The sequence below is a fragment of the Eucyclogobius newberryi genome, unplaced genomic scaffold (genome assembly GCF_026437365.1).
Source record: "Eucyclogobius newberryi isolate DKJ021-1_F unplaced genomic scaffold, fEucNew1.0.hap1 SCAF_6, whole genome shotgun sequence".
Lineage (NCBI taxonomy): Eukaryota > Metazoa > Chordata > Actinopteri > Gobiiformes > Gobiidae > Eucyclogobius > Eucyclogobius newberryi.
The window spans coordinates 18,399,666-18,414,683 of NW_027316278.1; the positions used below are offsets into that span (position 1 = coordinate 18,399,666).

General features: G+C 38.4%; 1 protein-coding gene across 3 annotated transcripts; it reads right to left on the minus strand.

Moving 5' to 3' along the window:
• Positions 1-16: 16 nt before the first annotated feature.
• On the minus strand, positions 17-14,834 carry acacb (acetyl-CoA carboxylase beta). Of its 3 annotated transcripts, none has more exons than XM_072433576.1 (53): positions 14,378-14,834; positions 12,752-12,884; positions 12,536-12,674; positions 12,296-12,405; positions 12,133-12,214; positions 11,944-12,042; positions 11,715-11,824; positions 11,531-11,641; positions 11,121-11,330; positions 10,872-11,042; positions 10,635-10,796; positions 10,390-10,553; positions 10,146-10,296; positions 9,959-10,062; positions 9,816-9,897; positions 9,598-9,743; positions 9,367-9,517; positions 9,159-9,293; positions 8,926-9,072; positions 8,668-8,856; positions 8,500-8,600; positions 8,286-8,374; positions 8,083-8,207; positions 7,892-8,005; positions 7,702-7,815; positions 7,535-7,624; positions 6,878-6,996; positions 6,639-6,662; positions 6,196-6,336; positions 6,031-6,130; positions 5,828-5,935; positions 5,700-5,756; positions 5,563-5,604; positions 5,277-5,492; positions 5,048-5,203; positions 4,744-4,947; positions 4,492-4,647; positions 4,274-4,396; positions 3,931-4,200; positions 3,760-3,857; positions 3,271-3,391; positions 3,094-3,204; positions 2,840-2,983; positions 2,635-2,749; positions 2,473-2,566; positions 2,299-2,395; positions 2,090-2,225; positions 1,837-2,014; positions 1,641-1,753; positions 1,415-1,569; positions 1,176-1,346; positions 967-1,103; positions 17-878 (listed from the first exon to the last, which is right to left on the minus strand). In XM_072433576.1, exons 1-53 carry the CDS (start codon positions 14,755-14,757, stop codon positions 752-754), a joined length of 7,122 nt encoding a protein of 2,373 aa, XP_072289677.1. In that variant the 5' UTR covers positions 14,758-14,834; the 3' UTR covers positions 17-751. The 3 variants fall into 3 exon arrangements, with proteins under 3 accessions (XP_072289677.1, XP_072289675.1, XP_072289676.1); XM_072433574.1 differs by having other exon boundaries at positions 2,473-2,569; XM_072433575.1 differs by lacking the exon at positions 6,639-6,662 and having other exon boundaries at positions 2,473-2,569.
• Between the last annotated feature and the right edge of the window lie 184 nt (positions 14,835-15,018).

Genomic DNA, 15,018 nt, shown 5'->3' on the forward strand with positions numbered 1-15,018 from the left:
AAAATAAATGAACATATTGTTTTGGCAAAATATGCCCAAGTTATTTATTAAGTTACAAATAGCCCTTAATAAATACTATATTGGGACATTTGTACATTTATCTGAAATGTTTTGACTTGAAGGCAAAGGCACTGACTAATACATTTTGCATTTCCTGCTCTTTTCAGGAACCTGAGTTAGTCAAACAAAAAGTGTGAAAAAATGTACATAAATCACAAGTCAAACAAAGTGAAATGACAAACCAACATAGCTGCTCATAAGCTAATTACTGGCCTTAAATACAAGGTAGTGTACCGCTGGACATTTCATCAAGTCACTGACTTCACAAATACACCCCTGTACTGGCCCTCTAGTCTACATCATGGTTAAATTTAGTTAAACAACCCAGTGAAAAGTATTCTTATTTTGTATGCAAAGTTATTTCATTTAAACTGTGCCCCATTCATAAATATCCATGATAATTTTAACTATACATTTACACATTCCATAGCACTAACAGCAACATGGGCATTAGCATACAATTTTGTGGAGTGCACAACACATATGTAGTTAACAAAGATGTAAAAACCCTCACTAACTTGAAATGTCAGATTAAGAGGGCAGTTGCCAGTTAGAAATCATTTATATCCTAGTAATTCTGCTGGAGGTGCTGGATCATCTCTGAATCACGTCTTCCCGTTTCATCTTTCTCTAGACATTTACCTGTACAATCAGTAGTGTGTCAGTGTTTTATTGCAATATCCCTAAAAGTTTAACTGGTGCTGGGGTTATCCATTGTTGCCACCAGATGGCATAGTTTTGCCCTCTGAGCTGGAGTCATATTTTGGCTCATGTGGATAACACAGTCCATTGCAACCTCTGGGTTGGCCTCCACCAAGCTAAACAGTAACAAATCATTATTAAAACAATATAAACACACACACACAATACAACCAACAGTCTTACTAAATTAGTGAGCGTGATTACCTGCGGATATGTTTGAGAGTGTTTTCTCTCTTAAGATACTTGATATTTTCACGGATTGACGATCGCATGCCATCTTTTGTGGCCAACTGCATTTCAAGCCACTCAACAACGGCTTGGTTATTATCCCAGAGATAAGTCTGAAGAATAAGCACATGTATGGCATTTACAAATTATTTCAGAACAAAAGTTTAAAAAATACAAGTACCCACCTTCACAGTTCCCTCTGTCTCCACAAACCAGCGGCGCAGCATAGAGTGCATGTGCCCGTCACTGAGGTCTTTGTTGGCCTGCAGGATCTCACATTTTACCACCTGCTCCAACAAAAGCCGACGTAGACGCCAGTAGAAGAAAGATCGCACATTCTTCCAGTCCAAAATATCCTACAAAAATGTGGTCAATTATTTAATGTGCCTCTACCACATCTGGAAACAGGTACAGGTGAACTTACAGTGATGGCCCCCTTCTCCTGCATCCTGCCAGGGGTGTCATGAAGGTCAGCAAACTGCACTGCTACCTGGTGGTAGATGGGCATCAAGAACTCCTCTCTAGCTTTAAGTTTTGATTCCAGTTCTTGGCATTCTTTCTCTGACAGCTCTGGGGATGCTGGTGAAAATATAGTGTAATTATGTTTTTGGATTATTTATTGTTGATGCGTTAATTTTCCTCTCTCGTACATAGCTTTTGAGCAATGCTGGCATAGGCAGGATCCAGTCTTCTCATTGTCTTCAATAGGTCTTTCCTTCTGTATTTAATCTCCACCGTGCCCTCTGCCTCGAGCACACCACCCCTAAAATGCCAAAAATCCACCAGTAACAGACAATATAACACTAACAATAGAATTAATGTTTCCATTATCAAAGCACACTGCACCTGCTCTCTCGGTCTGCATACATCTCCATACACAGTGGGTTGATAGTTGGGTCAATGACTACCCATGATCCTCCTCTCAGCTCAGCATGAGGGGGGATATAAACTAAAACCGGCTGGTGAAACGTATGCAATGCGTCTACAATGTAGGCTCCAAACTTAAGAACTTGATCGTACATATCTTAAATGGAAAAATATTTATATTTTGATGTAAAAATGTTACATGAAGACAAAGAAGAAAACTGATGTAATATACCCTTCATGCCCCCAGAAAAGCCTCTCCAGTTGGCAAATATCAGGAGGGGAAGTCGTTCACGGTTAAAGTCGTTAATGGCTTGAGCAGTTTTGAATGCAGAGTCTGGAAACCAAACCTGCCCAGCTTGCTGCAAAACCTAGGGCAAAATCAAAATGCACAATTCAATCGAGCTAAGGAATAGATATATTTATCTTTTCACATTTACTTACTTTAGACTCTGAATCCAAATTAGCTGGATCGGCTGGAATAGTGAATTCAACAGTGCGGGTTTCCACAGCAATGACACCAAGAGAGATTCCTCCTAATCTGTAAAATGTGCGTTAATTGTGCCAATTATACCATAATACCGGTAAATGTTTTAAAATAAAAGCAAAGGAGTTTACCGTGCTCTACCCACAACAACAGTTTGTGCCCATGAACTCATGATCTCCATAAAAGAACCATGGTCAAAGAATCCACTCTGCCAGTCACCTTTGGCTGCTAAAAGGGTAACAAACTGTTTCATTATTTAAAAAGAAATATTATATTTTGACACCTCTACTGACTGGTTCTTCCAGCTAACATCCATCGTGGATCATAGGGTGCTTTTGTGGGAGTGAATTCAATCTCTCTGTCCACAGGATCCGTAATAGATAAAACTGGCACAGGAGAGTGGTTGTTCTGACAAAGAGTATTATAGTATTACCAATCAACATTTATTTTTGACTAATTTGTTCCGATACAATTTGTTTATAATTTTCCATGGTTTACCTTTGGCATGTAAGAGAGCCACTGCAGAATAGTGGTGACCCCCTCAAAGTCGTCTGGCACTGTGGTGTGTGTGACTCCATTGTTGTGCATGATCTGGATTCCTCCCAGTTGGTTATTGGAAGTATAGACCTCTCTGCCGAGGACCTGCTCGGACATCAACCATACGGTCAGTATCAGATTCATCTAACATTAGCACAGCCTTAGTACCAACTTACTTTTTTAAACCAACTGTCTAAAAGGTGGATTCAACAAACCTTATTCAAAGCACTTGCTCCAGTCAAAATAATATGCGAGTTTTCCACCTGAATCACCCTCTGTCCTAAGCGAACCAAATAGGCTCCAATGCCAATAGCTCGACATGTCACCTACAAAAAAGCAAGAGAGATAAGACATTTGCACACAAAAAAGTGTCAAAATACAATTTGTCATACCATGCTGATGGTAATGATGTCCTCATAGGCTTGAGATGACTCTCCTGCAATGGTGCCAGAACCTCGAAGGTTCTCAACCCCGAGCCCATCGTCTGTTCCAATGATATCTGTGATGATATACCTGTAACATTATTACATTATCATTAAGGGAAATAAAACACGAATGTTGATAAGATCATGTTTTTCCGATATGCAAGTGCATATCGAATAATGAAATAATTAGCAGACAGTACAGTATATAACACTTAGGGCTGTGCAATTTTATTCAAATTCATCCAAAATTGGGATTCAGTCTCTGGGATAGTCTCCAGTCACTCGCAATCCCCCCAACGGGAACAAGCGGTAAAAGCATGTGGTTTAGAAAAAATTTACTATTTGTATTAAAAGTCAATGGTATGCAGTGTTTTGGTTCAGGAAAATGAATATTGAAAGCCATTTTATTTGTTTTTAATAAGACAAAATACAATAACAATGATAATCATCATCTACCTGGACTCTCCATTTTCCTCCACATGGTGACAATGGACTGAGCTAGTAGAGCTGATGCGTGCATAGTCCTGAGGTGTCAGATAAAGATACTTAAACCCCTGTGGAGAAGTGATATTGTAAATATGTGAAGTCAAAAAATGTTTTTGCAATTGCTGATGTTTTTTTAAATACTTTGTAAGGATCAGCGGGGTCTATCCAGGCCACTTGAAACATGTGTTTAACCTCCTCTGCGAGCCCAATTCGAGCCCCACTGTTGGCTGAGATGTAAATGCGCGGAATACCTTCAGCTCGAGCGAGTTCAGATGCTCTGAGGAATAGCTCATCTTCTTGGGGACCGAACGAACCAATCATGTGAGTGATGTCATTACAGATCACAACAATGTCACGGCCTTCGGGGTACTCCAGAGTTTTCATTCTCATCTTAAATGCAACCATTCCTACCTGAATATACAGAGACAAAATTCTTACTGTCTGAAAAGCCAGAAAAGAGTACAAATTTAATGAACCGTTGTACTTGATTATCTCCAGGTAGACGGTTCATCTGGACTAATCTCCCCTGTGAATCCAGCACCAGCTCAGTACACATAAGCACATCTTTTGGAGCTTTGTCTCTTGGTCCCCATAAGTTGAACAGTGCCTATGAGTTAATTAATACAAATTAATAGGAAAAAAATAAAAATAAATAACTATTAATGAAAATAATGAAGGATTGTACAAGAGCTACAGCAGTACCTGTGTGAACATCTCAGGAAAGTCATAGACATATGTCGTACCCAGAGTTTGGGCTTGAAATCGCTTAGCCTGAAGCAGGTCTTTGGTCACATAGGGGGTGTTGATGAGCATGCCATGCAGAGGGTCTGGCTTCTCACCATATGACTGAAACATAATCTGAAACGCCACGGTCAAAAAAAAATTAAATAAAAATCTATTTCAGAGAAAATTACTTTCATACATGGAAGGAGTCAAATGTGTGTTTCTTCTGACCTGCCCAGTGTTTGAATCAATTACTTCTTTGTACAAGCTGATGTCTAAATAGTAGCCAGATTCATTGGTCAAAAACAAGCGTATGGGGATGGCATTGCCATTGCTTGTTTGGCGAATGTTGATCTTGAGCTCAGCCTGAAGGACGCGCAACTTCCACAGGCGGCTGCCATAGCGCATTACCATGGAGCGGACAGACTCTTCAATCTAAGTACAAAAAAAAATGTTTTAAAAATGAGAAACAGAAAAGTTACTTCAGATACACTTTTTTAACTGTTGAATCTGGAGTTACTAGAAAAAAGCTTACTTTAGAAGGGTCCATAATGACAGTGGGGACAAAATTAAGAAAGATGTGGTTACAGTCAGTGCGGACAGTAGTGTTGCTGAAAGCAACTTCCAGTTCATCCATAGCCTCCAGCAGAAGACGCTCTCCTTCATTTTGGAGATACTCAAAAGATGCTTCCTTGTACATAAGAGAATATGGAAAAATAAAAACTCACAAGGATGGTCATTTGCATGAGAATATGCATTGGTACCTTTGTAATTAGATCAGAGTGACGTATAATTGCGCGAATGAAAAATCTGTAGTCAGTAACCTCCGCCCCCTCCTGAGCACGGGCTGCTCCGAGATACAGATGCATTTTGTGGTTCTCACAGGGAACAGCTTTCAGATCAAAGTTTTTCATGCGGTTGAGCTCCAACTGAAAGGCTAAAGCTGGCTCCAGATTTCTATAAATGCGATCCTCAAAAAACTAAATTCAAAGAAGCTCATTTAAATTCAAAATTTTCATTAAAAGTAAGAATTTAGTGCAATAAACTTACATCATCTCTTGCCCGGAAAGTGAAGAACTTGGGAAACTCTCTCTGTAAAAAAAATAAAAAATTAAATAAGCCCATCCTCAAAAAGCTAAAATACATTTGTGAAACATACTAAATCATTTATTGAGCCATCAAGTTACCTTTTGGGCTACCAAAAATGTGATTCTCCTAATGCCATGATCAAAAAGTAGTGACTTCTGTTCAAGACATTTTTAACAGCAATTAGTAGGGTATTGCAAATAGTAAAATGTAATCACTTTAAACCGACCTTTGTTTGAGTGAAGTCAGAAAAAGCAGTGACCAAAGCATCATCATCCTCTGTGTCTGCAGTTTTCAAGGACACATTAATGATGTGAATTGGATTCTCCCTTGAATTCTGAAAAAACAATATATCTTGTATTGTATAACAATTACTTATAATATAATCATATCATTATTAAACAAAGTATTAAACAAAATGAAGCAACCTACTTTAAAGTGTTCTTCTTCATACAAATTAGAGCATGCCTCTAAAAAGGATGCATTTTCTAAGAAAGAATCTGCAAAGCTCAAGAGGATTTCATCAAAGTTTCTATAACACAAAATATCGGAGTTAGTTTGAACAGATCATATGATCGAACATATGATAAATGTTACCTTTTGAAATCGTCAAAACACTGCAGAGCCACCATGGCCCCCATGCGTTGACAGGGCGGAGACAGAGTTCCTTCCAAAAAAAGATCACTGCTTTGTCGCCGCATATTGAACTGGCCTGAACTGTTCACTGGGTTAGGAACTCTGGAGAAAGGGGAACCGTGGTAGAGAGACGGCAACATGAGAACCAAGAAGAAATTCTAATTCAAGAAATTATGCTAAACTTGTAATTTTATTTTATTTTTTTGAGAAGTACAGCGTTAAAAATATGAGCCTCAAAAAGCTTTAGATGCCCTGAAACAAGCTCAGATTTTTCAGACTGTGAATCAATAAGGAATTATTGGTTCTGGTTCATTAGGACAGAGGACAGTACAGTGCATTTGTCATGCATTGCAGAGAGACATACACACAATAGGGTTATTTGGTTGGGAAGAGCTTTACTCTACCTGTTCAGAGTAGCGCTGCTCCCTCTGAAATAAAATCATTCATACATCAATACAAACAGCGGATTGTTAACCTCTTTAATTAAAAAAAAAAAAAAAAAGTTTAAAAATAACTTCACTAATTGTATCACTGCTGACTGATTAATTAAGTAAATAGTAAAAGTAAATTGGTCAAAACAAAATTAAATTGTTTCCCATTGGTCCGATTTACTGCCTACACAGTGGCTTTTGAGGTCAGGTACCTGTTGGGATGTGATGATGGCAACATAAATTGGAAGTCCACAGCACAAGTTCCATCCTGAAGCTGGTGATGTTGAATGCTGTTTAGCTCATAGGCAATGTAGCCTCTGCGGACATACACCTGAACATGAACAACAACAACAGTGATACTTGATTACAAAAAAATTAAACTAAACGGTTAAGCAATATAAAAGCTACATTAGGCCAAGTCATGATTGTAAATGATAATTAGTTCTTAAAACATTCTACATGGTAGGGTTGTGTTCAAAATATTGATATGGCGATAGATCGTCACGGACTCCGTATCAATACGGAATCTTTAAAACAAATATTGATACTGTGACTCAGGAGCTGTGGACCTGATCAGAAGCTGATCTGTGCAGAAGATGCTGCTGCAGCATGTTCAGACCATGTCAATTGTTTGGCAAGAAACATGCAATACTTTACTAGAATGTATGCCTTACATTTCTATTTGGATCAGTTGGTTGGATGTTATTAGAGTTATAATGGATATATAAATAAGTGCTTTGTGGATAAATTTCATACATTTTCTTATCCAGAGTAAAAGCATTACCCATTTGGTGAATTTTTAAGACCCTTTTTAAAAAAAATTATCGGGATACGTATCGTAATGAGGGAATTGTTGAATTTTTCCATACCTCCAGTGCAGCCATGCACACAACCTGATTGGTGTGATAAAAGAAATTAGGTAAAACATCAAAGATTGATGTCTCTGAGAGGATGAGTTTCTGTTAAGATTAAATAAAATATATTTAAATAAATGATTGGAAATATTTCTCACAACAAAATGCAAAGTATTGTTTACCTTTAAATTCTCAGGACAAAATTGATGTCCGTACATATCAATAGCAGACAAAAAGATGGACTCCACCTGGTTGTGTCTGAGTTCATATGATGGCAGATGAGAGGCAATCAACACCTGTAAATTATGTTTAGTCCAGTTTTAGGACAGGACTTTCATCAAAATAGACAATGTTTTCAAGCATGATGCTTACCTGCCTGGCCCTTAGAGCAACCTTTGAGTTCTCCATTTTATTAAGCTGTGTGAGCTCATTTAGAATGGCCATTAGCTCGTCAGCAAGGGTTGGGTCTCTTCCACATAGTTGGTCCTACAAAATTAACATATGAACCATGTATAAAAAATAAATTAAAAAGATTCCAATGCAGTACATAATTTGCCTCTTACAATAAGCATTGTGACCAAAATGTTCTTCTTTGAGACTTGTGCATGTGAGAAGATGTAATTGAGGACTGGTGACATGTCAAGCTTGTATTGCTCCCTCAGATTGATGACACACTTATCATAGTGGGCTGTGGGTGAGATTCACCATGTCAACCAAATGCAAAATAAAAATAATAGTAACACAAACGTCACTATAAGGACACTACCGTGCTGAAACTGCATCTCTACTTCCAAGTACCGCTTTAACAAGTCAAGAACTACTGCTTTCATATAACCCCGGATTCCACTTCGGTACCTGGGATATATGAAAAATATATATATATATATTATATTATACAATATATATATTTTTTGTAGGGAAACAATAGATATAAATCATAGTTCAACTCTACATCTGGTTGTATATTTTTACAAACTTGCCTCTGCACTAACTGCACAATACTCTGAGTGTTCATGAAGAAGACTTCTCTGTCCGCCTTCCTCTGAAGAGTGGCTGCATGACTGTCTAGAATATTTGCAATCTGAAAAAGTGAGACAATGCAGTTTTTGTAGTGACATGGTTTGCAATAAAGTCAGCTTAGTTTTTACCTTTTGGCTTGGAAACTGGCAAAGAACAGATGTAATGTTGCTGGCATACTGGGCCATGACTTTACGGATATTCTTCTCCACACTAGGAGGAAAGCGTCCCGCCACGCTCGTCATGATCTCTTGCAGCTCCAGTAATGGCAATGATGGGTCTCGTAACGTTTTCATGAGTGTCACCACCCAATGCTTGAGCTGCAGGTAAAAAATAAATTTATAAAATATTTTCCATTGGCGACAGAGCAGAACATGACAGTCACATACCTTGTTGCTAAAGTATGGTTCTTCAAGACAATAGCCATCCATAACTTTAATTAAGTTCTCTAGCACAGTGTGAAACACCTGGTGAAGCTTTTCCCCCACAATTGGTAGTGGTTGTTGAGGTGGCAGTACAGAGGTGTTGAGCTCAACCTGTAACGATTATTATTAATAAACACTACTACTTACTAACCCTAACCCTACTACTAGTACTACTACTAATAATGATAATATAATACCTTGAGTATACTGCTGGGATCATCCAGGTCTATGTGGGCAACAACACATCCAGTTTCAAGGACAGCCCCTGGTCTCTTTACAAAATTAATACAACCAGTCTGTTGCACTGTCAATGTCATAACCATTTTCATCACCTAAAAACAGATAAGACAAAATAAACAAAACATTTTTGTAAATTTTACAGAGCAACACAATATTTCCAATCACCTCAATTTCTGCATATGTCTCCCCAGCAACTATATGACCTCCGTCCTCCACAACATATTGCAGCAGTTTACCAGCAGAGGGCGACCTTAGCACAGTGGGGTCCTTCTCCTTTTCAAACACACAGGTCTTGTTGCCCACAGTTATGCGATAGCTGTTGAAAAGTAAAAAGATAAGAAAACTGTAAATAAATACTCAGTGAACAGAGTTTTATATTACTATGTATACATTTACCTATCCACTTCTTCCTTCATGTAAGTTGTATGACTGCTGCCATCATAAGAAAGTAGAAGACCACCATCACTCAATCTATGTACATCAATCTCTATGTCAGAGCCATTCATGATAATGACATATGTGTTTGGAGACTGTCGAGCCACCTGTGAGCATAGCATTTATGCTAAACTAGAGAAACATAACACCAATTTTAAGATACACATTTACACCATTACCTTCAAACAGTATTTGACTCCTTCATAAATTAGGTCAACATTGACAGAGTTGAGTAAACTTGCTGCTGGTAGCACTTGGCCTCTAAAAATGAATAAACAAATGCATCAGGGAAACAAGACAAGCTCAAACTGAACACACCTACCTTTCAAGAGAATGCAAAAAATCAGACATGCTCTTCCTGAAACTAGCATCAGCAACATGCAAAGCTCCACATATAATTCCCAATATGGTGTCGGGTCTCTCAGCCTACAAAAAAAACATGGTTAGTCCACATATTTTACTATGTTTGGACAAATCTGATTGGTAGCCAAAGGTTTCTGGACACATGCCTGCACTTTCTCAGCGATGAGATGATCAAGCCAGCCAGTGTCAGTGTCATTGTTTCTGAAGCTTTCAGTCTCCAATAACTTGATCAGGTATTCAACAGTGGTCCGAAAGTCCCCTCTGATTGACAATTCCTTCATAGCCACTACCATGTTTCTAAACATATATATATATATATATAAGTAGTTACAATTTCACAAAAAATATACTATAATTAGCAGCTTTATATTCTAAAATAAAGACACTCACGAAATGGCTTCCTCACGGTTTTCACCCCAAGAGAAGCAGTGACCAAACTGTGAGTCTGCAAATTCATGTAATCCACCAGCTGCACCAACACTGAAGTAACCCCAGACATTTTTACTGCTCCGGAAGTTTAATTCTTGTACTGTGCCGGAGCTGGGCTTAAAACCCTAACAAAAACAACACAGTTAATTGTAAATTAATTAAACTTCTAAGAACTAAGTTCTAAGGTTCTGATATGAACAAAACACCTCATCAGGATTTTCACTGGTGATTCGTGCTGCGATGACATGGCCTCTTGGACTTGGTGCACAGTCTGGATTTTCAAATTCAATGACAGAATCTCCCCACGGATCTTTTTTATAAAGCAATCGTATATCCTTTATTCTATAAAGGGGAATGCCCATTGCAATCTACAACAGATTTAAAAGTAAGGCAAGATGACAAAAAGATTAGTCAAATTTGTTTGAATATTTGTTAGGAGTTACTTGAAGCTGCGCTGCCGGCAAGTTGACATCTCCAATCATCTCTGTACATGGATGTTCAACCTGCAGACGTGGGTTCAGCTCCAAAAAATGGAAACTTCCATCTTCAGAGTAGAGGTACTCTACTGTCCCAGCACTGACATAGCCCACCATTTTGGCCAGCCTCACAGCATACTGTCCAAAAAAAAAAAAAAAAGAGCGGTGTCATAGCAAGATTCCCTCATCCAAAATGTAAAATAACACCTAGTTCACCTTTTCCATTTGCTCTAATGTAGATGGCGGAGCAATAGTTGCAGGAGCTTCCTCTATGATCTTCTGGTGCCTTCTTTGAATGGAACAATCTCGTCCAAACAGAGATATGGCATTTTCATATTCATCAGCCAGTATCTGAACCTCCAGATGCCTTGCATGCTGGGCCAATTGCATTAAGAAAATAGGTGATCCAGGAACTTCTGTCTGAACCTGCAGAACGTGTAAAGATCAGCCTGAATACAATATTCAATGTAAACAGGTTATGGTTTTCATTTTCCTCTTATGGGTGCAATTTTCAGGACCTATGGGCATTCAAAACATTAAGTTTGTGTAGTTTTGAATTCCAAATGCAATAATTGCAATTTTGTTTCATCAGTCTGGAAATGATGGAAAGTATATACCAAACAAACCTGTCTGAATGAACTTGGGAAATCATCAACACATTCTACTATACGAATACCCTTTCCACCTCCACCCTCGGAAGCTTTAATTACAACTGGATAACCAATCCTTTCAGCTCCCTGTGGAAAACAGATTATTGAATGTGTTGTATGTGTATTTTCAAATGTCATTAGGTTTGTTATGTTTACTCACCGCAAGTCCATCCTCTACATCATGAATACAGCCGTGTTTGTATGTGGTTGAGGGAACGCTGAATGTGGAATGGAGCTTTTCAGCCTTCTCATCCCAGTCTACTCTAAGGCCTTGAAAAGACACAGTACACATAAAGACTGATATATGAACCTGACCTTTTAACATGTTTATCCACACAAGTCTACAATCAATGTTTACACAACATCAAGGACTGAGGACTGTGCATCACCTGATCCACTCCAAGGCAGAGTGGGAATGTCGGCACTTTGCGCCACAATGGACGAAGCTACTTTATCACCAAGGGCCCACATGGCCTTACTGGATGGCCCTAAAAGAAAACCCAAATGTAAAATGGTTACCCACAATTAAACTCATACAAGCCTACAAATGAAAATAAGGAATTGATACTAGATGATACCTAAGAATGAAATCCCTGCTTTGCTCAAAAGTTCAGGAAGTTTGGGGTTTTCAGAAGCATGACCCCAACCAGCCCAAACGCCCTACAAACAAGATCAAAGATACATAGTATATTTTATTATAGTTATATTAGTACAACAGATTTTTTAAATATGTTTTAACACCTGCACTGGAATTCTTTTTGCGATGTCTACAATGAGCTCTACATTTGCATAGTTGTTATTATTGGGACCACCAGGGACAGGCACGTAATGGTCAGCCATCTTGATGTATTCTGCAGATAAAATACTGATAGTGACTTAAATGGTGCAGGTTTAAGATCACACCATGGACATTATTTTCCTTCATTCGCAGGAGAGCTGATAAAGTGTACATGTAATAACTGATAAGAGGTTCACACTGACCTGCATTGGCTTTCAGGTCTTCAGGTGTTACCATGACCACAAAACGAATTATCCTCTCATTACGAAATATTTCATAGGCCCAGCGACGTATTGATCGCATACATTTTACTGCTGCGATACCATTGTTAGCAATCAGCACCTGCAAATACAAATAATGCTAAAAGTATCTTGTCAAATGAGCTGGCTGATATCAGGTTTAGGGCTTATGGTACTTACTTTTTCTATGACTCGGCTACCACCAAACCGGGTGACAAACTCTGCCGGAGAGGCCACTGTAAAATCTCTTTGTGGATCCATTTTTCTTTGTTCGTGCCCTTTTTTCACCAAATGAGGACCAGACATACTAGGCCTAAGAAACAAGCACTTTGTTTAAAAAAGTGAAAAGACACCACCAAGCTATTATTTTAGTGACACGCATTTATCATTATTATTATTATTATTGCATACATTATATAGTAAGGAAAAAAGAAGACGTTCATTAAGTTCAGTGGAGAAACAAAGGACTGAGCAAACTCAAAATTAAAAATAACAAGAAATGTTGTTTTGACTGAATAAACAAAATGAATAAACTAAGCCTGATTATCCATATATACATTATATTTTGATTGGTTGAACTATTATGTTGTAATACCATACAAAGAATAACCAACACAAACCACTAGCCAATCGATAAAGAGCAACAAACTATTTTTGCCACTGAATTTTTCCAAAGAATAAATAAAAATACAAATATTATATGACATACCATGACTGTGTTGGATTGCTTGTTACGAAGTGTGGCCATTGCGCTGCTAGCGATTTTAGAGCTGTGTGGCCCAAGTGACGATGGCCAAGAAACACCCGAGTTGCATCAGTGGCTTTTTATTGTGAATTCATAGTGTAATTGCATCTGTGCTGACCTTTAGACATAACTCCTGCACTGTACCATTCACTTGAGATTGCACCGAGTACGTTTGCTACTGAACGATAACCCTTTCCACCCCAATATCATGCACTTTTACTCCCTCACAGACACGACCTATGATCGAGAAAAACTATTCCAAACAATTGTGAAAGTGCCATATAAATTAATACCTGAATCAGTGGCACAGAGCACGGTACTGTTATTGGTGCACTGACTGTAGCCAACACGTTTACATTTCCTGTAACATGTGCCAACATATTAAACTAGGCAATAAACAGCTTGATGCACATTTAGTTTGGCACAACATTGCTATGCAAACATAAACTTAAGCTATATTTTGGCTTAACAACACAAACCTTTGCATACATGTGAACCAGCTGCAACCTTCCATGTTTGCGCTGGAAGCTACAAACAAAACAAAAGCCCAGCTACTTCCTCTGAGTCGTTCCCTTTCTGCTTTTCTCCTCCCACATCACAAATGCAGACCAGGGCTCAGAAGTAGAATGGTATTTATAGTTAGGACTTAGGAAAGTACTGTCAATGCCTTACCTCTCTCTATCTTCTGAATAATAGTCCATTTAATGTTGAAGAAAATAAGAACATTCCCCATTCTCCAGCTGACAGCAAGACTTACATTTGCATTTAACAACTACTGTTTAAACAATTACTTAAGACATGCTAAGTCTAAAACAAGCCTGCTTTTTACTCTGATGTGAACTAGACTGACGGTATCTCTCAGAATCATTGGCTTGGACTCTTGTTCCAATAATAGAGTCGAGGTGTTTGACGGGCCACAATAACACACATCTGTTCCAAACTGTCAGGTGAGAACAAACAGCTCAGGCACAAATCTCATAATTAACAATATCTATTAGTGTCTGCCTCTGCTAGTGAAACCAAATATCATCATAAATATAAACAAGAAAATGAGACCTTACTTAATACTGGTAGATTGCGGAATTTCAGCCTTTTGAGGGGACATAATTGCAGTGAAGGTGGATGGTAGAGGTGCGCAGCTTGGTGGTTTGGTGGTGAGCGGTTCTTCATCTGATGAGTAGTCCTCTGAGGCTCCAAGGATGAATTTGAGGCGCTCCCTGGCCTCTGGTCCAGAGCTGAACTTTGGCACTTTGTTGTTTGAAGATTTCCTCAGAGGTAAAGAAATTGGCTGAGCAGGTTCTTTGAATGAAGAGTTTGACTGCATATTGTTCACTGTTTTACTGTCCTGAGATCTGGGTTGGGAATTGTCCAACTGTCTGCAGCCCAATGCTGAAGAACTACAGCCCTGTGGAGGTTCCTCTTCTTCTTTATCAGCCATCATTAGATAGAGCTTGTGCCTAAATCTTTTGAGGTAAATCCAAAATTACTATTTCACACACATCTTCTTTAACCTTAAATATAGAATATAAATTACAGATCAAAGTTAGATTCAACAAGTTAAATACAAATGAGAGCGCAACAAACAAAAATACATCTAACTACACGCAGAGGCTGTAACATGTAATGTAATAAATAGTGGGGACCAGTTAAAAAATAAAATAAAGTAGTGCTGTGTAGACTAGACGAGGTTGTAATTCCCAGA

Coding starts and splice junctions, on each gene's coding strand:
- acacb (XM_072433574.1), bottom strand. CDS start 14,757: ATGATGGCTGATAAAGAAGAAGAGGAACCTCCACAGGGCTGTAGTTCT. Junction 3,205..3,270: donor ACATCATTACCATCAGCATG/GTATGACAAATT, acceptor GCTTTTTTGTAG/GTGACATGTCGAGCTATTGG. Junction 1,570..1,640: donor CAGCATTGCTCAAAAGCTAT/GTACGAGAGAGG, acceptor TATTTTCACCAG/CATCCCCAGAGCTGTCAGAG.